Source organism: Rhinoderma darwinii, chromosome 11, assembly GCF_050947455.1.
Source record: "Rhinoderma darwinii isolate aRhiDar2 chromosome 11, aRhiDar2.hap1, whole genome shotgun sequence".
NCBI lineage: Eukaryota > Metazoa > Chordata > Amphibia > Anura > Rhinodermatidae > Rhinoderma > Rhinoderma darwinii.
Genome location: NC_134697.1, coordinates 45,184,434 through 45,209,356, shown reverse-complemented (window position 1 = coordinate 45,209,356; position 24,923 = coordinate 45,184,434). Strand labels below are relative to the sequence as shown.

Genomic DNA, 24,923 nt, shown 5'->3' with positions numbered 1-24,923 from the left:
TTCTGTGGACGGTGCATCATTGAAACTTTGAGATATCTAATGAAGGCCATACCTTGATTAGTCATGATATAGATTGCTTGATCATATTAAATGATTGTATTGATCAGAAATTTACGACACTTTCATTATAAAGGCAACAAAAAAACAGTAAATAGATGGCAGAAAATACAGTGTAAGAGATAAAAGTAATGCATTCTAGAAAGGGTAATCCCAACCTGTTCACTACGTGCACAATGAGATTGAACTGTAATTATTTGTTGAAATTTCGATCTTTAAACACTGCTTTTAGACAGCAGGCACCATCTGTTTCTAGCTCAAAACATAAAAAAAATATTTATAATTCATTTTTACTGAGCACTAAAAAAAAAAGTTAGAAGCCACATTCACATAGTTTTAGACCAGAAATGCAGCAGTACATTTTTTAAATAAATGTAAAAAAAACTTTAATAAAAAAATTGAAAAAGCTGCTGATAAACGTTACACAATAGGTTTAACCTACTGAATTAATAACCAGTTAAGAAAATGTTTGCTGGGAACTAATTAGTTAAAAGTGCAAATTTGTTGTATTACTGGAAATAGTCATGTCATTTATGTGCACAATACAAGATTTTTATTGTGGTCATACAAAGTGCTGTCCATTATAAATCAAAGTAGTGGTACAAAAAATGTCATAGTTTTGTCATTGGTATGTGAAGATTATTCCACGGACCCATCCACAGCTCTTCTTCATCTGACTGAGTCTGGTCACTGTGGAATTCCAATGGCTCTTTGATGTCTTCATTATCGACAACTGATTCTTGTTCAACTGTGCTTTTGAATTTATTGTCCCCAATCTTGGATATTATATTTTTTGTCACTCCAGTGCTAGAGGACAATGATATACTAGTGTTAAGTTTGATGGAGGCTCCTTTAGATAATGTGTTTAGTTGAATGTTTTCTTCATGTGTTACGCCAAGCTTTTCGAGTTTCTTAAAGTGCTTTCCAAGTCTTGAAGGGGATGCCATTTTTAAATTATTTGTGAGGCAAGAACGTCTGGTTCTAACAACTGACCCATTTTGGGCTATGTAAATATTCCCATTGACATTGTTTTGAATGTTTGGCTGGTTCATACGATTTCGTTGGGTTTCAGGAGCACTGTCCTCTCCTGTGGAGCTAGTTTCATATTCTCGGTCCACTAATTTAATCCGCTGTTTTCTAGCCATCTTTTGGACAAAAAATAAAAATGTCAGTAAAAATACTTCATGTTTAAAATTCAATTTCATTTTGACAAACAGAGTCTGGACTTCTAAAAAGTCATATGTATATTTAAAGGTGTTGTTTCGGTAAGATATAGTTAACATATCACTCGGTGGGTTCTTACAAATTGCTAGACCAAAGTGGTAGCAACGCTAGGAAAGCGCTATGCCACTTCGTCTCCTGTCAGCTCTGCTAGGCTTTCTTCAGAGGTCTCACGAGCAACCCATTAAAGTCAACGGGTGTCCATGAGGACACTAGGAAAAGCCAAGCAGAGCCAGCAGGTGAGGAAGGGGCCTATCCATTCTAGCAATCATCAGGGGTTACAGAGTTCAGAATCTTGCTTAAAGGGAACCTTTCACCAGCATTTCACCTATTTAAACCAGCAATACCTGGTGGAAGTGGTTGAAAAGTAATTTTTATGTAGCCTATAATTATATTCTAAGTAAGCTTTATAGCTTAAGTTTTCAGTTTTTATAGTGTTTCCGTTCCGTATGCTAATGAGCATTTGTCACATCTTCATTCAAAAAGTCATATTTTCATTCCTCAAGCCTTTCCGAGTTAACCCCGCCTACTTTTGATTGACCGCTCCTCGTCTCCCCCCGCACACTTGAAATCCCACGCTTGTGCATTGATGTTCTGGTGTGTGCACACAACGACACACCATAGCAGCTCATGTGTAATAACTAGATTTGAGGCCCAGACGAAGCAGGGAAGGGTGTCGGACCATACATGACGGGTGCATGCGTGCTATCTCAAATGACATTTGGCATTCAGGATGGGAATAAGATGAGGAACGAACGAGACTGCCGGATTATTACGATAAAAGGCGCAAAATGTTTGCAGATCGTTATTTATGTTCGGAGGAGAAGTTTAGGAGAGGGGATAATGGCAATGAACTTTTGACCGCAGCGGTCTGTGAGGGCTCAGTAGAGTTCAATAGGTGAAATGCTGGTGACAGGTTCCCTTTAACGCACATTGGTGGCATATTTCTAGGACATACCACCAATGTCTATATTGATACAACCCCTTTGACATAAACATTATTACTTTCTCATTACTGGAAGGAAGGATAGGATAGTTTATATCAGATAATGGTAAGAGAAAAGTTATAACTCTGAAAATACCTAATTAGATAACTCACAACTTTATTCATAGAGCACAGAAGTTGATTACTGATGAGTTGTTTGAAATGTATCATTATTAAATCAGATGCAATCAGCTTAGGCTCGGCAATATATCTAATTATAATTATTAATTTCCTGCTATTTACATAATTACACATAGAGAAACCAAGAGCCTTATCTAAAACTCACAGGCTCATCATTAACTATGCGTCTTACTGGTTATTAGTAGATGAAGTAGTCTAATGAACACAAAAGCATTCATTGTATCCTTTCTGATATTTTTTTGTATATAAATGAGTTTTAATTATAATTATTACACAGATAAGTGCAAGATTTTAATTTACGCTTAATTTAGTTTGATAGTATAGTAAACAATTAATAAAGTATTTAATAAATTCTGCTGTAGTCCCTAACAATCAAAAAGATCTATAATTTAGATTGTATATTGTAAATTTCATTAAGTGGAATAAACAAAGACTCAAAAGTTTTCATATAATATTATTTGAGACCTATTAACAGTCTTACAACATATTGTAAATTAATTTCCAGGTTCTTATTTTGTTCGCTGCATATTGAGGTTGAGGAATTAGTGCTTAAATCTGTTGTCTCATGACAGACATTTATGACACATATCCACGGGATGTGACATAATTGTCTGATAAATGCAGGTCCAAACCCTGGTACCCACACTTCTCGCCCGAACATGGGTTCCCAATCCCATCCCACCTGGTGTGGGGGCTGATGGTTGCCAGATCCAGGCGGAGAATCGGAGCAGAGAATGGAATTTGCCAGAACAGCGTAGCCCAGTGAGCTATGCTGTTTACAAAATCCTGTCCTGCTCTGCACTGATCCGCTGCCTGGATGTGGTGGCCAGGGTCGGGGAACCCCGTTTGTGAAATGGGTGCGGGTCCCAAATTGGAGACCCGCATCTATGACATTTCTGGCATATCCTGTTGCTATACCATTTGATTTTTTATGAGTCAACTTTTTTAAAGCGGTATTACAATTTCAGCAAATTTTTCATTATACTTTTCTGTATATTCATCATGGTTTTTGCTTGCAGTCATAGCTTGAGAACCTTCACTATTTTTACTTCCAGAGGATAAAAATCTGCCTAGGTCATTCGACACACAGGTGTTTGGATGATTACAAGACACCGCTCCTATAAAAGTACTGTTAAGAGCCATGCACCTCTGTGAATATACCACGATCAGGACAGAGTTTTAACCCCTGTGTGTGTTCTCATTCATGAACTGCAAACAGAAACCATGAGGAATTGATACAGAAAGTAAGTTGTATAACTTTTTCAGACCATCAATAAGCTTTATTATGCTGAAACTTAAATACCACCTTAAGAATTCTAGGCTTGAATAGGAACATATGTAAATCTAAACCGTGCAGCTCCTCCAATTATCTCCTCCTGTTTTAATGTACAGATGTAGAAAAGTTTAACTTGCAGCAACGTGATATCACACAACAAAAGCCATTGAACAGCCGTTGAAAAAGTTCATCTATTCCACACAATCATACTGTTTAATTATATAACTATTCAAGTATGATTAAATCAAGAAATAGTTAAGTAATACAAGACTTAGAAGTGTAAAACAGTAGCATTCTTCACTGAACACAAAATGTAAGCTGAACAGAAATGGGTGTCACGCTCGAACAACTCATGCCTTCCAAAGTAAGGGGTCAACGCAAGCTAAGCTTCCATCCGATTCATGCAGCTTACAGGTTAGGAAGGAATGCTCTGAATCTTCAATGGTGTGGAAAATAAGTAGATTAGAGGAGTTGAAACAGAGCTTTGGAGCAGCGAAGTGTTTAGTTCCAAAATGGAAAAGAACAGATAAGGAAGGAAATGGAGAGTGTGACTGAATGGAATCACATTTGCATTCTCTCTTACACCTAAGATACATGTCTAACAGAAAGTCATAGGGCATAAAAATGGCTTATAGAAGTTTCACATAATACAACTAAATTGTTTTATTATCTTGAATGTAAGTAGGTACAGTATTGTGTAAAAAAAAAACCCACAAAAAAACAACTAAATCTTTGCCCCAGGTGAAGGCGCTAGATTATTGTTAACTTCCATAGCCCTGTATCTAAATACTTTGGCCAAGGAGCCCCGGCAGCCACTACGCCACTGAATACAGAGTAATGTATGCTTCTGGAATAGAGATCAATATCCAGGAAACTTCAAGGAAGACATAAAAAAATTATAGATGAAAATCTGTAGTTGGGAGAAAGAGGGTAAATCGTATAGTAGTTGGTCAAAGATTTTAGTGTTGTCATCATCCAAGGATCTAGATGCTTAATGGAAAATACAGCAAAATGTGGATAATGGCTATATAAATGAAAAAAGACCACACAGAAAAGTGATAAGAAGAAGTACTGGCTTAGAAGTTTCTCTCAGGACAGAATCACACAGATGCACTGCAACCAAAAGTGCTTGCTGTTTCTACCTACTGTGCATTTTCAAAATGATGTGGAGTCCCCAGGCGCTTCAGAATCAGAAGCTGCAGAATCCGATCCATGACCGGTATCTTGTGCATCTGACTGATCAGAAGATACTTTTTTACTTGAGTTTTGGATTTCTGAATCCAGAGAAGCTTGGGAAACATCATCTTCCTCTTGGCTGGCTGCAGAGGTATGACTTTGCTCACCAAGGGATGAATTTCCCTGGCTAACATCATCATTTTCATCATCTTCTTCACTTTCTGCAGTACTCTGTACATCCGTTTGATGACTGCTCCTACTATGGCTTTTTTCACTTTTTGATGCAGATAATTCACTCACATCATCTACATCCTCTTCACTGTCAGCACCACTTGACTTACTGGGGTCATCTTTTTCATCCTCTTCTTCTGTCTGGTCCTCCTCTTCAGAGCCTTCTTCAATAGGGCTTTGTATTTCGCTGTCAACTATTGATTTCTTGGACCTGTAGCTCGATTTTGTGCTCCCCTCTGCAGATTCTTCACTTAGTTCTTCCTCTGATTTCATGTCAGAACTTCTCAAAGATGTTTTAGATTCTGCCTCAGAAGCTGAAACTTCACCATGGGAACTGAATTTTTCACGATCCTCTTCAGAATCTTCCTCTTCAGAATCTTCCTGCCTACTATCTACTGATTTAGAAATGGATTTTGCCTCATCTTCTGACTCTAATGTTTCATCTCTTTCTTCATCTGAATCTACTGTGCTTTCATTTGTTTCATCTTGATCCAAGGTCACCTTCAAATAATCTTTATCCGCCTGCGACGGAGAGGTGCTGCTCCTTCGAGATGTTTCATCTGATGGTTTTGATGATGTTTTGTCTTCATCATTGTCTGAATCTCCACTTTCTTCAGATTCACTTTCTGCTGTTACGTTGATTGAAATTCCAGATTTACTCTCCTCTCTTTCAGATTCACCTACATCTGAATCTTCCTCATCCTCCTCTTTTTCACTTCCAGCTGTGGAAGTTTTAGTTGATGAAACTACTGACTTTCGACGAGGATGAAGGTTCCTTGCAACATTAATGCGTTGTATGGCTCGATCAAGTTTTTTTGAGACTGAATCGGTTGATTTTTGGAAATAACTTCCTTTAATTACAACGCTGTCATCACCTTCTACTTGACGTGCAGAGACCAACTTAGCATAGGTGGAGTCTTTTCCCCTACCTTTCACTTTTTGGAGGATCATTGGGAATATTTTAGCTTTTTTCCATGGAGAACGATGGGTACCTTCTGCAGTCTCACTAGCTTTCTGAGCACTGACTGCAACTCGACTTAGCTGCATAACTGCTTTCAGTTTTTTCCTTCCTTGACTGGCTCTAACTACTTGCATACTACCTCTGGGGGGCCCAGGCCTGCCTGATATACTTCCTCTGCCTGGGCCCTGCCCTCTACCTCTCCTTGAAGGAGGTCTGCCTCGCATTCTTCCCTGAAATTATGGAAAATTTATTGCAATTAACAATTGGTGGCATAACAAATAATGCTATTTTTATTCTCAAATGGGATTTTCAGCTTATACATTCCTACACATTTTTGTTATGCGTGTCTAAAAAACATAAATAATTTAATTTGCTTTCAAGAGGAATTGGATTATAATTCACCTTTGTCTATATTTATACACACATTATTTGAGTATATAACATATTTTTATCTTCTTCTAAAATTAAATCTAGAATTTACGGAGTTATCCCATGATTCAATATAACATTTCTCAGTTGATCTTGCAAAACATAATAATTTCTCAATTGAAATCAATTTTAAAACTTGCTCCTGTGTCTAAATATTGCTTTTTCAGACTTGTTATAGTGTCCCAGCTATGCTTTTGACTCTCTCAAACGTAGAACACCTAAGGCTATGTTCACATCTGCGTCGGAGGCTCTGTTAGGGTCCTCCGTCGCAAATCCGTCAGGTTTTGCCGGAGTTTACCCGAGGCAATAGCGCAGCATGCTGCGCTATTGTGTCCAGTGAAATCACGGACACCCCGACGGGAATTAAACTCAATGGGTTCCGTCGGGAACCGGCGGAATCCATTATGCAACAGAACCATTGGGCGGTGGGACTGCGCTGCGGAGCATGCATGACCACCAGCTCCCGACAGGCTGAACAACCTGAAAAGGAATTTAAAAAAACACCAGGGGTCGCAATAACAAGTATGTAACAGCAATATTTAGACACAGGAGCGATTTTTTAAACTGGTATTTAACCCCTTATCAACGTTTGACATAACGGTCTGTCATAATTGGTTGGAGGGGGGGTTTGGAGCGATCTCATGGGCTGTATGTTACTGCTGACACCTTGCACTAATGCCTGGGATCGGAGATAACTCAATTTTACCACTTAAATGCCACGATCAATGGCAAAAGGGGGAGCTGCCTCTGTCACTTAATCACTTCCCTGTGATCGATAGTTGTCATGTCACGCAGGGGGCCTAATAAGGGTACGCCAAAGTGGTACCAATAAAAACTACAGCTCGCTCCAGAAAGAACAAATTTTCACATTGCTTCATTGAAAGAAAAATTTAGTTCTGGCTCTCAGAATATGGTGTTTTTTCTTTATAAAAGCAGTAAAACACAATTTTTTTTCATTAAATTGGTCATCGTATGGAACTGCAGAATAAGGTTGACGTGTCAGTTTTAAAGCATGTTGAATAACGTAAAAACATAAAATAAAAAAATGGAGGAATCGCTTTTTTTACATTTTTTTTTCTATTCCTCCCCACAATTTTTTTTCAGTACATTATATGGTACAATAAATGATGCCACTAGAAACTACAACTTGTACCACAAAAACAAGCCCTTCTATGGATATGTCAACTAAAAAATTAAAAAAGTTATGGCTTTTAAATGACTGGGAGGAAAGAACGAAAAGCGAAAAAAAGGAAAAGTGGCTGCAGCGGCAATGGTTTAACAGCAATTCCTAACTGAGAAATCGTTATGTTTTGCAAGATCTAACAGAAATGTAACATTTGACCATGGGACAAACCCCTTTAAATTTGACGTTACATTCTATTTTGAATATACAGGCAAATTGTACTACTGTACTTCTTTTCATATGATTTCTGGCAACTCCTCAGAACTGAGTTTAACTGATATTTTGTATGACCCTTGTTGGTACTTTTAGTTGTAGGTCATTATTTTGTGGTCGGCACTAAAGGGACCATTGACCATATAAAATAATGAAATGTTCTACGAACATTGAAAACAATGGGGTATATAACAATTTATGCAAACTAAAGGGGTTTTCCAGCCAATAAAGGTTTATGGCCTATACTCAGGATAGACCATCAATAGCTGATGAGTCGGGTCTGACTCCCGAGACCCCCGCCGGTCAGATGCTTTTGAAGGCGGTGCAGCCTTTTCCCATTCTAGTGAAAAGGCTTAAATACCTGTGAATTGCCACTACATATATGTCGACCATTCACAGTGAGCAAGAGGAAATGAAGGAGAAGCAGTGCTCGTATGAGCTCTGCACCCCTTCAAAACAGCTGATCGGCGGTGGTCCCGCGAGTCGGACTCTGACCCATCATCTAGTGATGGCCTATCCGGAGGATGGAAAACCCATTTGTGTCACTTGTCTTGATTGATTTTCTGTAACCTGGTTCTGAACTGATGTATGGTCATTATACATGTAGTCGATGGTCATGGTATATAATACCAATTGACTGATGCCTCTGTCTGATTTGAGAAACTTTTCAGGTACGGAAAAGTTCTGTTATACTGTACTTTAAAGTAATTTGTGAATCAAGTTATGGCATCCATGTTACATTCTAAAAATGGGTTTTAGACGAACAGGAGACTATTTAAGGATATTACTATGTATACACTTACATCTCCCTCTGCTGCAGGTCCATGTGGAGTGTAGTAATAGCCACCGTCCTCAACAACAACTTCCCCATATTCTTCATACATGCCAGATGGTGATAGTAATCTGCGTCGACTTCCGTACTGTGGCAATTCATACCTAAGGTAAACAACATCCTTTCAAGTCAATATTTGTATTACATTTATAGAAATAGACTTGAACACACTTGACCTGAAAAATTAGGCACCTTCTGGTGCATTTGAATGCACAACTCTTAAAACCGTGGTTACCTAAACCAGTTAAATGATAAATCAAGTTCTATTGCATTTGTGTAGAGAACGTATATACAATATTAAGAAATTCTTACACACATTCTAGTTTCGAAACTAAAGGTTATTCCTGGTTTTTATTTTTTGAGAAAAAAATATCCAATAGTCCTGCTTAATAACTTCCAAGAATCTTGTAATTATATTTCCACATTTACAATCAACCTATTGTGTCTGAACTGTTAATGTACTCCATCTGTATAAATTAACATGGAATGTATAAAATATGTAACGGAAAATGTAATACGCACATACACCTTTGCACTGAATTTTTTTTTTGGGCTTTATTTGCTTCCTAATTGCAAAACCAAGCAAATTTTCTAAATGGTATTTATTAAAAATTATCCTACTGTACCATTTTTCTACTGTAGTGTGTGTTTGTAAGGCTAGGTTCATATACTTTGTTGCATCTTATTTTAGTTTTTTACATTATAAAAAAAAAGAAACGTCAAAAAGAATGGTGCAAAGGGTTGCGTATATTGTAGCATCCTGTTGCCATAGGTTTGCATTGTACAAAAACAGTTGTTCAACAGGACAGAATATAAGTCTCCATTTGTCCTGTTGAAAAACCAGATCCTTATAGAAACTTGTAAGACGGAGACTAACGGACACTTTTAACCATGATGGAAGCCCCATAAAACAACGGGGAAAAAAGACGTTTTAACAGGATGCTCAAATGATGTGAACAAGTCCTAACTTTTTCACCTAGCTGGCATCCTGCAAATTCTGACATAAATCTGACAGAACACTGCTTCTGTCTGGGCTGCTCTCCCTGCTCACTCCCTCCCTTCTCTTTGTTAGGCCCCATTCACAAGTGTCTGATTTGACGTGGACTTTCAAATTCGACAACAGTCCACATCCTATGCATGTGAATGGGTTTTCTACTACCCTGTTCACATGCTGTGGAGAAAGATCTTTGTCCGAAAAACATTCTACTAATTTCTGCGAAATCCGCCACGTAAATCGGAGGATTAGCCCCATTGTATGACAATAGGGCCAACCGTCGTGTGGAGCAGAGGAGGAGCGCCCGGGCGGAAAGGCAGCTGCAGAGTCGCCAGGCCCGGAGGCTTCAGAAACACAAGCAGGGAAGGGAGTCAACGCAGCGCCCCCTTCCACCTGCTGGAGTGGTGTGCCCTGTGCGATGGCACATATCACACACCCCACAGGCCGGCCCTGATTGTACCCATTGTCAACCAGAAGATTTCTCACAGCAGCACTGTAAAACGGGCTGTACCCCCCCAGATCAGTGCGAGATATGTTACTCAGCAGATTAATTGTATATATTTACTGTACAACATACCCATCATATTTTGGGATAAATTATAATTCTAGAGTGCGTTGTTTAAATACATACCCATGCTCATAGCTGTAATAGTCTTGTCCATAATATTCTTGACCAGGATCAATTCCAGACTCCATAGACAATTCCTTGGGAAAAACAAATAGTAAATCATGCATGTTAGGCTGGATGCACACACTGCGTTTACGGTAGCGTTTTCTTACATCGTTCTTTTGTGCTTTTTTTTTCCCCCCCAAAAAAACCTCTTCAGCGGCCAGATGTTTCTTTAAAGTCTGAGTCAACATACACAGCCTTTTCGATTGTGGTGTTTTTGTAGCATTTTTGGGATCATTGGTGTTTTATTCAAAATGCAGTATGCACTAGGTATGGCGTCTTTTGCAAAGGCTTCTCTATATTACGTCAAAAACGTTAAAAAAAAAAAACTCATTTACAAAAAGGCACTAAAAAAAAAACCCACTAAAAATGCATGAAAAAATAAATTAAATGTTGAAACTCACTGCGTTTTTAAATGCATTGTAAAATTATAAGAAAAAAATGTGTTTGTAAAGGAGGCCTAACAAAATAGAATTCTTATAAAGGTAGCTTTATAACATATGATGGACACTGGAATCTCACTATCATCATGAACTGCACATATTAAACGTGGTTGTACTGACATGAAGATGATGAAACATAATATGAAAGGATGAGTGATGAGTTTAGAAATGTATAGAAATAAAGGTATCCAAGGGTCAGAGAGAGATCATTGTTTTTAAATATTTCATATACCCTGTTCTTCGTGTATTCAGATCTGAGAGCCTAAATGTGTAGTAAGCGTAGGTTTATATAATTTTGAATTGAGGTTCAGAATCTAAACACGGCTCAAGCGGGCAGATTTATTAAGACTGATGTTTGATACACCAGTCTAAAATTAAAATGTGTTGAAATTATTTGTGCCAAATGTATTAGAAGGTGCACGCCTCTTAATAAATTTGTCGCATTTTAGATTGTCGGAAGATTAAATCTGTGTTACCTATGATGAGGAGTAGATTTGAGCCAAATTTTCTTTGACATTTTCTTAATTATTTAACTATTAATAGATCTGCCAAGAAGGTGAAGACCACACCCTTTTCTGGTAACCTCCCACCACCATTTTTTTCAGCACTTTCAAAACTGGCAAGTTTACAACATGTGTTGGAAATTAAAAACAAGAATAGGAATATTTTGAAAACTACCACAGATGACAGTCCTTAACTTTATCAAGCACCGGAGACAATTACTAAAACTATTTTAAGACCCCTTTTTTTTAAAAAAAAAAAATTTTCAAAAGGGTTATGTCAGAAGTGTGGGCAATACTCAAGTGAGAGACATATCAATGCCTGAAGACTGAGCTTTGCTTATAAAAGTGTAACCCGTGTATAACAGATCATACCTTAAAGTGAGCCTCCTTTCCCAGGGACAAAATGATAAATGTGATGAGGTATATAGAGTTATATTACCTGATGTCCTCCAGTTATGCCCGCTCTGCCGTAGATCTTCCGCTTTTATGTCCCATATGTGTTGTCCAAAAATGGCCACAGCGCTTCACAGACTGAGTCTAAGACACTCCCTTTGTTCTGAAATTGGCCAGAACTGCTTACGTGAGCACGTAGTCTAAGAAGCACTGCAGCCATGTTGGGGACAGCACAGACTAGACCCCAAAGCGGGGGATCCACGGCAGAGGGGCGCAACTGGAGCACACCAGGTAGTATTACTCCTTATAACTTTCAAGAAATCCGCAGCACAACCAGGTTTGCATCACAAGGAGGAAAATACAAATCCCCAATGGTGGTTGGTGCACGCAGCAAAATGTCCCAGGTCCAAGTTGACAGCTTGTAGAAAATGTAGATGAAAGGAACTGCAGCACTCAGGAATTCCAAAAATGTGTTGGTCTTTATTCACCAAGCATAAAAAACTTGCACCGTTTCAACCCATATTGGGTCTTTATCAAGCAAGAGTTTCTGAGTGCTGCAGTTCCTTTCATCTACACTCCTTATAACCTGTCATTTGAAATGCTTTCGCTGGACCGGAGGGTCGCTTTAAAGGGGATATGCAGTACATGTATGATCTTTAGGGGTTCAACCACTGGGTCCTTCACTGATCACTTAAACCAAGGGTCTATGGACAGATCTGGTGTAAAGCCCTGCATACCCTTTTGTTTTTAGCAATTTTTCCTAATGTTTGGATCGCTGCGATCGTAAGTTTAAGGCATAACTTATTGATAGAACATAAATGTAAATAGTAGAAATCCCCCTTTAAGGTGAGCTTGTGTCTGTTTTATGAGTACAATTATTGCTTCTTTTCATAGTTGTAATTATTTTTTATGGTCACTTCATCTATGTATGGCCATGAGTGAAACACAAAATCTGCCCTTCTAATTTTAATCAGATTTTTTCGGTTGCTATGATCAGGCATGTTAAATGCTCTTGATTGGATCATGACACATCTGAATTAAAAACAATCTGGATCCATTTCATTGCTCATAATTCTATACAAAGGTGATGGTTATTGGTGTGATTTACAATGTTTTCTAATGGATTCATCTGGGATTGGTTAGGGCATGCAGATTTATCATTAAATATAACGAATATAACTACCTCAGGTTTCAGAAGAGATGGTCTCAGCAATTGTTGTTGCTGGTGCCATAGGAAAATACAGGATAATTAAAGGAGACATTGAAATAAAAAGAGAAAAGACCAAGTTTAAGAAATAAGGAGAAAGCCAGTTGTGCGTTATGCAGATTCAATAGACAAAGTACAGTAAATTTTTTGCAGATAGTGAGAACAATATGCAGTAATATAAATTGGATTTGATTTTATATTTGAACAGGATGTGTAGTTGTGATATAAGCGGCATGCATACGTTGTAAGTTATTCTACATAAAATGACCTTCCAAACCAATAGCATATAAAAAGTTACGGAAACCGTGTAGCTCATTGAGTGATTGACAGCTCTACCTGTACACAGGCTCATAAATGAAAAGCTGTCCACCAATCTGTATGGGAGAGAGACAGGACTCACAGGCTTCCTCTGAGTCGTGGCAGCTTTTTACATGAAAATACTGCATTAAATCATAGCATGCTACACGCCCCCAAGCTCAGTGTCTCCCCCTGTATACTATGTTGCTTTCAGATAGTGTACCATAGGAGGCCGGACAGATCTTTATGTCCACATTTTCTGGAGCAGGAAAACCTGCATCACTCTTCTATTTTACACAAAATTTCTCTTTGTCACAAGCAATGACAGGTTTTTTTTTTCCTGTTTTACTTCTTACGTTGATTAAATAAACAGATGTTTTATCAATACTGGTGCTGGATATCTGTTATATCTTAAGGGCTCATCCACATGCTGCGGAATTGCCGCGTTTTTTTCCGGACGGGATTTCGGCAGAATAAATGCAGCAGAATTCAGTGGCAGCATAGTGGATCGGATTTAACAAATGTCATCCAAATGCGTAATATTTCCGAGACTAAATTGACCTGCAGTGCGTATTTTTTGGACAACAGCATGTCTATGCCTGCTACGGAAAGTGTGCCGAATTGCTGCGTTTTTCATAGGAGACGTCTCCATCTCCCAGCATTGGGAAAAACGCAGCAATTTACGCACAATTTTCTGCTGCAAAAATCGCAGGAAATGGTTTGTTTTTGCAGTAGCGGAAAGCCTTTGACTTTCAACGGAATTGCTGCAAAAATTTTCTGCAGCAATTCTGTTGTGTGTGGACAAGCCCTAAATCTGTTATCTGTTATTAACCGTCTAAAATTGATTTATTTATTTTTTTCAAATTAGTTTATTACATTTTTTGAATATGGGGTACAGGAATAAAAATAGATTACTTGATTCACCACTCACACAAGGAAAGCAGTGAAGTGTTCCTGCCATATAGTATATACTCTTAAATGATAGATTGATTAGATTCGGTGAACCTATAACAATATCTTAGAGAATAGTTATTTGTGAAATTTCCTAAGGCCCCATTCACACGACCGTAAGAAAACTCAGTTTTTGCGGACCGCAGTTGCGGTCTGCAAAAATAGACCCATTCACTTTCATTGAACGCGGACATCTTTCCGTAGCACTACGGAAGGGTGTCCATGCCGTGGAAATGTTCCGGGAATTATGGAACATGTCCGTTCTTTTGCATTTTGCGGGCCGTGCTCCCATACTTTGTCAGTCGGCCGTGATTGCGGGCACGGTCATGTGCATGGGGCCTTAGGGTGTGTTCACATCAGTGTTGGGTCAGTTGATGGGTTCCACTAGACCTTCAACCCATGAACAGAAAGGCAAATGGAAACAATAGCTTCCGTCTGCATTACCATTGATTTCTATGGTAATGCTTCTGTTGCAAGTGGTTTCCGTTCCGTAAGGTTTGTTTTTTGGTCGGAAACAATAGCGCAGTCTACGTGATCTGGCTTTTTCTGTGATCGCACGCTCATTAGGTCATACATTTTTGAGTTTATTTGCAGCTAGAGGACTTCAGTTAGGACATACAGTGTCTTGCAATAGTATTCACCTCTTGGTGTTTTTCCTGTTTTGCCTCTTGACATCCCTTGAATTAAAATGGATTTTGGGGGGTTTGTTCTATTTGAAGGTGCAAAATTATTTCTTACTGTGACACAAGCAATAATTAAGACAAAAATCTGGAGGGGGGGAGGTTAGGGTTGTTTACTTTTTCTTTTTTAGGATATACTTCTCTACATGTGATTTTGTAACTGTATTTGGGTTTTCTTATAATTGACAATTTTGTTAAATAAAAATGCAATGCAAAAAGGAGAGAACTTTAACGTGCATAGGTATTTACCCCCTGAAAGTCAATTTGTACGGCCATCTTTTGCTGCAATTACGGATGCAAGTCTCTTGGGGTATGTCTCTGCTTAGCACATCTAGACACTGGCATTTTTGCCCATTCTTCCTGGCGAAACTGCTCCAACTCCTTCAAGTTAGATGAGTTGCGCTGGTGTACAGCTAACTTCAAGTAATGCTACAGATTCTCAATTGGATTGAGGTCCGTGCTCTGGCTAGGCTATTCCAAGACATTTAAACCACTCCAGTGTAGCTTTATCAATATGTTTAAGGTCCTTGTCCTGCTGGAAAGTGAACCTCCATCCCAGTCTTACATCTCTTGCAGACTGAAACAGGTTTTCTCTTAAGCATTGCCCTGTATTTGCTGCCATCCATCATTTCTTCAATCCTGGCCAGTTTTTCAGTCCCTGCCAAAAAAGGTGTTCTTGGTGTGATGGGAAGTGTTGAGTTTCCCATGATGGCCAAAAGGTTACATTTTAGTCTCCCCTGACCAGAGAACCTTCTTTCGTGTGTTTGGGGAGTCTGCCACATGCTGTTCGGCAAATTTAAAACTTTTCTTATTTTTTCTTGAAGCTAAGGCATTTTATAGCAACTCTTCCAGAAAGCCCCACTCTGTGCAGTGTACGGCATATAGTTTTGCTATGGACAAATATTTCCATCTTTGCTGTGGATCTTTGACGCTCTTTCAGTGTTCTCATTGTTTTTTTTGTTAAATCTCTAATTAATGCCCTCCTTGCCCGGTCTGTGAGTTTTGGTGGGCAGCCTTCTTATCAGGTTTGTGGTTGTTCCATATTAATTTCATTTTGTTATAATGGATTTAAAGTGGTTATCTGGAATGTGATTTATTTATTTTTTATTAGGAACTGGAAATTAAATAAACCAAAAAAAGCATGTGAATGTTGCTGTCAATTAGAGGGCTCAGATGCCATATGGTTGTATTTCTGGCATTATGCCAGAAATACGATTAATCACCAGTGAGCCCCGCTGAGCCTCTGATTGGCTGCAGCGGTTACATGCTATGTGCATGTAAACAACCACCAGGAGTGCTGCTGGAGCGTCCACACTGAATCACCGGGGGGCAATGATAGGTATTGCTTTTTCAGTTTTTAATTTCCAGCCCCTAAAAAAACTCTGGTCTGTACTTCTCCACAACTTTGTCACTGACCTATTTGGAGAACTCCTTGGTCTTCATGTTGCTTGTTTAGTGGTGTTACAGAAAAGGGGACCTTTCAAAACCGATGTATTTATACTGATATCATGTGACAGATCATGAGACACTTCAATTGCACACAAGTGGAATTCATTGAACTAATTATGTGATGTCTGGACTTAAAGAGGCTCTGTCACCAGATTTTGCAACCCCTATCTCCTATTGCAGCAGATAGGCGCTGCAATGTAGATTACAGTAACGTTTTTATTTTTAAAAAACGAGCATTTTTGGCCAAGTTATGACCATTTTCGTATTTATGCAAATGAGGCTTGCAAAAGTACAACTGGGCGTGTTTAAAGTAAAAGTACAACTGGGCGTGTATTATGTGTGTACATCGGGGCGTGTTTACTACTTTTACTAGCTGGGCGTTGTGCATAGAAGTATCATCCACTTCTCTTCACAACGCCCAGCTTCTGGCAGTGCAGACACAGCCGTGTTCTCCAGAGATCACGCTGTGTCGTCACTCACAGGTCCTGCATCGTGTCAGACGAGCGAGGACACATCGGCACCAGAGGCTACAGATGATTCTGCAGATGCATCGGCGTTTGCAGGTAAGTCGATGTAGCTACTTACCTGCAAATGCTGATGCTGCTGCAGAATCAACTGTAGCCTCTGGTGCCGACACGATGCAGGACCTGTGAGTGACGTCACAGATCTGCACTGCCAGAAGCTGGGCGTTGTGAAGAGAAGTGGATGATACTTCTATACACAACGCCCAGCTAGTAAAAGTAGTAAACACGCCCCGATGTACGCACATAATACACGCCCAGTTGTACTTTTACTTTTCAACACGCCCAGTTGTACTTTTGCAAGCCTCATTTGCATAAATACGAAAATGGTCATAACTTGGCCAAAAATGCTCGTTTTTTAAAAATAAAAACGTTACTGTAATCTACATTGCAGCGCCGATCTGCTGCAATAGCAGATAGGGGCTGCAAAATCTGGTGACAGAGCCTCTTTAATTAGTTTGACCAGACCTTATTTAGGATTTTTATAGCAAATGGGGTGAGCACTCACAACTTTTTATTTTTTACACAAGGTATTTTTTTCAATCCACTGTAAGGGTATGTGTACACACACTAATTACGTCCGTAATTGACGGACGTATTTCGGCCGCAAGTACCGGACCGAACACACTGCAGGGAGCCGGGCTCCTAGCATCATACTTATGTACGATGCTAGGAGTCCCTGCCTCGCTGCAGGACAACTGTCCCATACTGAAAACATGATTACAGTACAGGACAGTTGTCCTGCAACGAGGCAGGGACTCCTAGCATCGTACATAACTATGATGCTAGGAGCCCGGCTCCCTGCACTGTGTTCGGTCCGGTACTTGCGGCCGAAATACGTCCGTCAATTACGGACGTAATTAGTGTGTGTGCACATACCCTAACAGTTTGAACTATTTTGTCAGATCTATTACAAAAAATAAATTTATTCCATTTTAATTCCAGGTTCTAATGCAACAAAACAAGAAAAAGGGGGCAAATACTTTTGTGTGAACTTTGTTATATTGAATTTGATAGATAGATGCTCTTTAAGGCTTCATTTAGATGAACATCGGTAACCGCGGACAAGAAAAACTGAAGTTTTCATGTCCGAGAAGCACCTGTGCAGGACATGTCACGGATCCCCCATAGACTAGAGTCTATGGAGGGATACATGACATGCAGTAAAATAGGACATGTTCTACTTTTTCACGGACCCTTCACGCGCTCCGTTGAAACAATGGTCGTGTGAACGGCCCCATTGAATAAATTAGTCCATCTGACGGCCGTTGTTTTAACGGCCGTCACACGGACGTGATCTATGGTCGTCTGAATGAGCCCTACGACATGGCTGAGCACATGATAGCATCTATTCACATGTCCGTGTATGTTCTATTGACGAGTACAGTGAGAACAATGCCACATTCACAACAAACCTCCTCAACCACGGTCTAAACCAGGGATCAAATTCATAATACGTGCGCAGAATAATGGCCTCTAAGGCTATGTTCACACGGAGTATTTTGGGGGAGGAATGTCTGCCTCAAAGCTCCAAACGGAATTTTGAGGCAGATATTCCTCCCCCAAAATACTCCGTGTGAATAGCAATGATCGCGCCGTTTTTCGCCCGCGGCCATTGAGCGCCGCGGGCAGAAAACACGCTTTCTCCTGCCTCCCATTGAAGTCAATGGGAGGTCGGAGGCGGAAGCGCCCGAAGATAGGGCATGTCGCTTCTTTTTCCCGCGAGGCAGTTTTACTGCTCGCGGGAAAAAGACGCCGACGCCTCCCATTGAAATCAATGGGAGGCGTTCTCGGGGAGTTTCTGCCGAGTTTTGCGACGCGGTTTCCGCGTCAATAAACTCGGCAAAAGACCCCGTGTGAACATAGCCTAATAGTTACAAGTGACATTCCCCAAATAGCAATTCTATAATATATTCTGAAGCACTCTAATATTTACCTACAAAATATTGCATTAAAGAAAATATTTCATGTAATGTTTAAAAATCCGTAAATATGATTCCTTTCAGTAGTGACAAATGTGACACTACTTCACATGAAAGCACTATAGTATTTCAGCAGAGCACTCAAATCACATTTACGTTCAGCATTTTAGTTAAAAATAAATATAAATGTGGATGATTATTTTAGCATGTTGTGAAATGACATTGCCACCTTCCTGCATTATGATGTAATCATAAACCAAATAGCAAATGAAAATAATGTCACTCTGCAGTTCTATAATGTACTAGATTCCAATAATTATGGCAATGGAAACATGAATCATACCTCTTGATGTGCATATCCTCTCCTGCAATGAAATAGAAAAAAAATGAGTAAACACGATGATACTAAAATGAAGACTAAAAAAATGGGGGAAGAAATTATCTTATCTTTTATATTGGAAAAAATCTTTAAACAGAACAATGAGATGTTTCTATTACACACCCAAATAATATTTAATGTAATTTCCCTCCTGTAATAAAATCTTTATATTATGAATATTAAGGAATTTTCCATCTTCAGCAAATTAATGTTATTTTTTTGTATAAGAAAATGTTATATAATTTTCCAATATATTTTCTGTATTCATTGCTCAGTTTTCAAGATCTCTTCTTGACATTCAGTAGGAACATTCATGGTTTACTTCCAGTGGATAAAATTCTGTCCATTGTCATGTGATGGGATCATTAGATGAAACGGCTCTGATACACCTACTGTAACAATCAGAACACCTGTGTGTTCATCACATGGCCATAACTGTATCCATTGTTATTTATTGTTTGTACTTTGTGCTAAGAAATTGGATACACTTAGTTATGCGATTTTGTGCATTTATATTCCTTATGGTTTTATAGTATGTGTAGAAGCCCAATTACCCTCTGAGGTTTTTTTTTGTAGGTTATATAATGTATGACTAAATAACAAAAAGCAGAGATCTTAAAATCCTTCAGGAATGCAGACAATATATTTTGAAAAATGTATAACCAATTTTTATTTTTTTTATTTTTTTTAACGCTAATCTCTATTCGGAAGCTCTTAGTTGACTACAGGTTGACCTTGAATGTAGTTGTGTTGGATGATGAAGTAAGCACCGGAATTTTTGAATTCTCAGTTTCCATATGAGCTGAGCCAGCCACACACAAGCTGTAGGGGGAACGATCATTCAGACGATTATTTCTTCCGACTTCACTACAAACATGCATGCTCGACTAAATGTGCATGTGTATTTTAATGGAGAGTGAGGAATAAGCTGCTGCCAGACACCCTGAAATAGTCTGGTTAGGCCCTGTTCACATCACGTTTGTGGTGTATGCCAGGAAAGCTCCATATGCACAAGGTCCAAAAGATTATCCTTTTGTCCTCCATCAGACTGGTATATGTTGCTATACCTTTTTTTTTTTTCAGCTATGGAATAGCATAGTAAATTACACTATTGCATACAGTGGGATCCCATAAAAAATGTACACCACACAATGATGTTTTTTTTTAACATGGGAGCCTATGTGTGACGTATGCCACTGTATGACATACAACACAGGTATCCGTTAAACATATGTCATAGCTTTTCATGATTTATACATTAACCAGATGCCATAATACTTTAGGGGTAATGGATACTACTGCCAGGCATCTGAAACAACCTGTTTAACGTATGAGGCTTTCTAGGCATGTAGGTTAAGTGTAGGCCAAAAACATATGTAAGTAATCTGACGTACACCTCGTGTATGGCAAGCTTGAGCAAAATGGAATAGACATTTTTGGTAAAGCTCTCATTGCAAAAAAAAAGATTAAATGACCGCTAACTGCTTCTAACTAACATCTAATACGGTTTATTAAAGAAATATGCAGATATTAGGGAACTAATATTTCCGTAATGCAGGCTAGGGAACGAAAGCACCTACAGAATGCTTTCCTATACACCAGTATTTGTGGGTCATGTGGACCTTCGGTATGAACATTTGTGCAAAGAAATATTGAATGATTGGTCCAGCAACTATTTAGACTTCTTTTTCAATTTACTAACCTAAGCTGGTATCTTGTTTGTCATGAACCATGCCTCAAGATCTCATAATTTTGTTTGCTGTTTGCTAAGTGGTAAATTATTTTAAGAATCGATATGAGGGGCAATTCAAGCGGTAGGATCTTCAGACATGGTAATCAAACATATCAGAAGGTCAAATTGATGGGGAATCGGATTGTGAAAGATTATTAGAATGCCCTTAAATTACTTCTCTTTTTCTCAGTAAAAATTTTCATGGGCCCAGATATATTTTTAAATGGTCTTTCTATCCTGTGTACTAACCACCCATTTTCATATTCCTAACTAAAGAGTTAAGTGAATCCTATTCATTTGAATAGAGCTAAGCTGTAAAACCTGGCACAGCTCATAGACCAGAATGGCACTATTTCTGGGGAAAACTTTTTTTTTTACTAATCTAATTCAGACGCTTTAAATGGCTGCAAAAGTGTACTAATTTAGTTTTTGTATCCCTATTTTTTGCAAATATTTGCAAAAGACCAGTTTTTCAGAAAACCAAAAAGAGAGGTTTTACTACTTTCATATAATGAGGTTTATTCCTGGCTTTGGTCTGAAAGACTCTCTCTAATGAAGCCATAAAATGCATTGGTCTCTGGTATTGGAGTTTTTCCTATGTAATGAGAGTACCTCGGTTTTGGAAGTAAACGGACTAATAGAATTTTTTTTTTTAGCTGAATCTATATTCTGACATGCTGTGTACAACCTCCTGCCCGCTCCCCGCTGCCACCCCTAATATTGAGAGAAGAGAGGGGGAGAACAGTTGAGTAAGCCATCAGAACTCAGAAGCCAAATGGTAGGACATTTTTAATGAAAACTATTTAGAAAGTTGCTTAATATTGCATTTCGAAAGCAAACTAATAATAAAAGAAATTCAGTTCAAAGGTGTACATAGCCTTTAAGTTTACAATATCTCTATTCTATAAATGAGACTGATTTGTAAAACAATTATTTTAATTTTTTTGCTTTCTCATTAGGGGACAAAATGTCATAATTACCCTAAAGGCAGGAGACATTGGGCATTTTATTTCTAAAGGGTTCGTTTTGCTGCAGAAATTGCTAATAAAAACTCCATAAACCATGCTTGAATTTTAAAAGCTGTACAAATTGTTAAATTAAATGCTTCACTAGAACTTATGTTAGCTACTGCAGAAACAAGGGCAGCGCAACCTCAAATGCAGCTGTTTTTCAGCTGCTGGCTATTATGGGAAGATACTTTCATTTATATTTGAAACAACCATTATAAAACGTCTGTGTGTCTACAAACAAGCCAGGGAACTGTGACAAAAATATAATTACAATTCTCTACATGATGGTAGAATATTCTTTACAGGTATAGGCTGCCCGCTACCAAAGTATCAGTTAAACAGTTACAGGAAGACATTCATTGTAATTGCATTATTACTGCACACAATATATCTTTCCCAACTTTTTATAAATTCGCTATTGGGACGTGTCGCCATGTGTTTTTCAAAAGTTTTTCTTATAAAGTTGGGCTTCTGGCATTTCCTCTTAGCTAAAACATTAGAGGGCTCATCAAAAATTCCACTCTTATGCAATTTATAGAGGTATATAACAATCTATGCAGTGAGAGTAAGTTTTTACTTTTGTAGGTATAAATAAGATGTCACTGGGCAGTTTTCTTCTACCTATAAAATTCCCTACTTAAAATAGTGGCAGTGGTTGTGACAGCATATGCTGAAAAGCCCCTTGAATTTCTGTGTCAGGGTCCCTCAAAGCTATCACGCATAAATGTTTATGCTTCGCAAAAAGCAAGTGCCGCTGAGTTACATACTAGACAGGAGTTTGTGGCACTCTTCAGTGGGTGCATTAGCACCCACATGTACTATTTAAGTAGGGCGTTTAATAGATGCCCTAGTGTAAAAATTGTTCCATGGCAGATGCTCATGAAAACTTAATCGCTCAGTGATTTTAACGGCCCTTGAATGGGAGTTTGGAGGTTGTTTACTGGGTGAAATTAAACCCACAGACATCATTTAAGTAAAGCGGCTAATAAAATCCACATTCAGATAGCACATTCCTAATACTAAATGTACATTCAGGCGTCGACTGACCAACCATCACAAAGACGATTCCTGAGAAATAGAAAGGTAAACCACTCTCTAATATCCTTAGGCTATGTTCACATCACATATTTTGCCTAGTGGCATCAGTTACTATAGACTTTAATGGTATCTGTTAAACGGACTACCCCATGAAAGTTCATTAAGTGTCTGTTAAGCGGATATCATTATAGTCTACAAGTGACAGATACCACTATTAGGCATCCATTTAATGCATTCATCGCCCCTAGAAAATAATGGTATCCGTTTAAGGTATACAGATGTAGCAATCCTTATCTTGACTCGAACTTGCTATGGCCTGATATCACACAACAAAAGCCATTGAAAAAGTCAAGTTAGTTTCTTTGCACTGTTTATTTAATGTGTTTAAAAGTCAAGTTAATGATTGCTACATCTGTATGTTCTGAAAGACTAATGAAAAGCCCATGACGTATACCCTAAACGTATACCTGTGAGTTATATCGTGTCATACATCACCCATAGGCTCCCATGATAAAAAAAAAAATAAGTGTGCCGTGTGGCACACTTTTTTTTTTTTTTTTTTTTTCTGGATGAAACCGCGTATATCAGCCCGATGTTGGCCAAATAGTCGAACTGTCCTGTCAAACACGCCAAACGTAGGGCAAAACCGTTGGCTTTGTGCAGCAATATGACCTAAATATTACGTAAATATTACCTATATTAAATAAGGTTATTGGAACCATTGATTGTACTATAACTTGTTTAACAGTCTATAACCATAATATTACATAACTCCGGTGTAGCCCATAGAACTTAACATTTTGCAATATTAAAAACAGGCATTAAAAGGAAAGGTCATTTTCCGAAGGAAAAAATAGTTATTTGAATATACTGACATGGATGAAATACAAATTGCTTTATACAAAGAAGCTAATGGCACCACTGATTACATCCACAGCATTTCAAGAACTTGCTAGAACAAAATGCATTAGAAATAAAGCTGTGATTTTTAATCAACACAACTGTAATTTTTTATTCTATGTCATGGCAGAAATGTTGTTATTTATGTGCACCTCCACATATTTTCTCTATCATGGTCTTTAAAGCTCATAGTAGCTCATTTTATGAGGCCAAAACTGGTTGACCCTCTCAATCAGTGTTTTATTAAAGTATGGATGTCTGGATGGCATGTATATGTGAATTAATATTACAAGGCTCTGACTTCTATTGGAACGCTCTTGGGCCACATTGAACCAAGACTAGACTACAACTTTAGTTGTGCAATCCAAGGCTGTGTCTTGATACTACAGATGTATTCAATTACAATTAGAGTTGAAGAAAATGCATTCCTGTTGTTTTAACATCTGTATTACAGCCACAAGACCCGGACTCTCCTTAGTTCTACTGACCCAAACTTAGATCACCATAGAGTTTTATGGTAATGTAAGTTTGGTTCAGTAGAACCACATAGGGTCAGGGTAATATGGATATGAAAATGTGTCAATAATACAGTCTTCTGAAACGGACCCATGGCCCGTTCTTATATTGGTCTTCATGAGTACTGAAACCTCTTTATATTCTTCTGTGTACCTGAACCTGCATGTGAGCTGATCTTCTACCTTTATGGTAAAGCATACCACCTGCTGGTTGTGCATTGATTGCACAACCAAAGTTGTCATGTAGGCCAAGTCTAAACATGTTAGGTATCTGTCTCACTACAAAATATCTTGAAGAGGGACAACTTTTCCCTATGCCAACGCCCAGTTGCTCATAGATTATCCATTTAGGCCCATTCTGCTCTACATTAATGATATTAAAATTATTTAGTGTGTGTGTGTCTACACACCTGTTAAAATGCCAGGTTCTTGTTATAAAAAAAATCTGTACAAGATGAATCATTTCGGAACTTTTTCCACCTTTTGTGACCAATAATCTGTACAATTCCATTGAAAAACAAACTGAAATTATTTAGAGGGGCAAAATAACAAAATTACAATAATGTGGCTGCGTAAGTGTGAACACCCTCTTTTATAATTGGGGATGTAGTTGT

At 38.4% G+C, this 24,923-nt stretch overlaps 1 protein-coding gene across 1 annotated transcript in view; it reads right to left on the bottom strand.

Moving 5' to 3' along the window:
• Positions 1-470: 470 nt before the first annotated feature.
• Positions 471-24,923, bottom strand: part of PCDH15 (protocadherin related 15) — a 1,038,602-nt gene continuing 1,014,149 nt past the window's right edge. The window contains exons 32-36 of the mRNA XM_075841191.1: positions 19,079-19,100; positions 12,892-12,930; positions 10,331-10,404; positions 8,677-8,809; positions 471-1,202 (exon numbers count right to left, since the gene is read on the bottom strand). Of these exons, the coding sequence (XP_075697306.1) occupies positions 669-1,202; positions 8,677-8,809; positions 10,331-10,404; positions 12,892-12,930; positions 19,079-19,100 (802 nt within the window). The 3' untranslated portion in view covers positions 471-668. The remainder of the gene's footprint in view (positions 1,203-8,676; positions 8,810-10,330; positions 10,405-12,891; positions 12,931-19,078; positions 19,101-24,923) is intronic.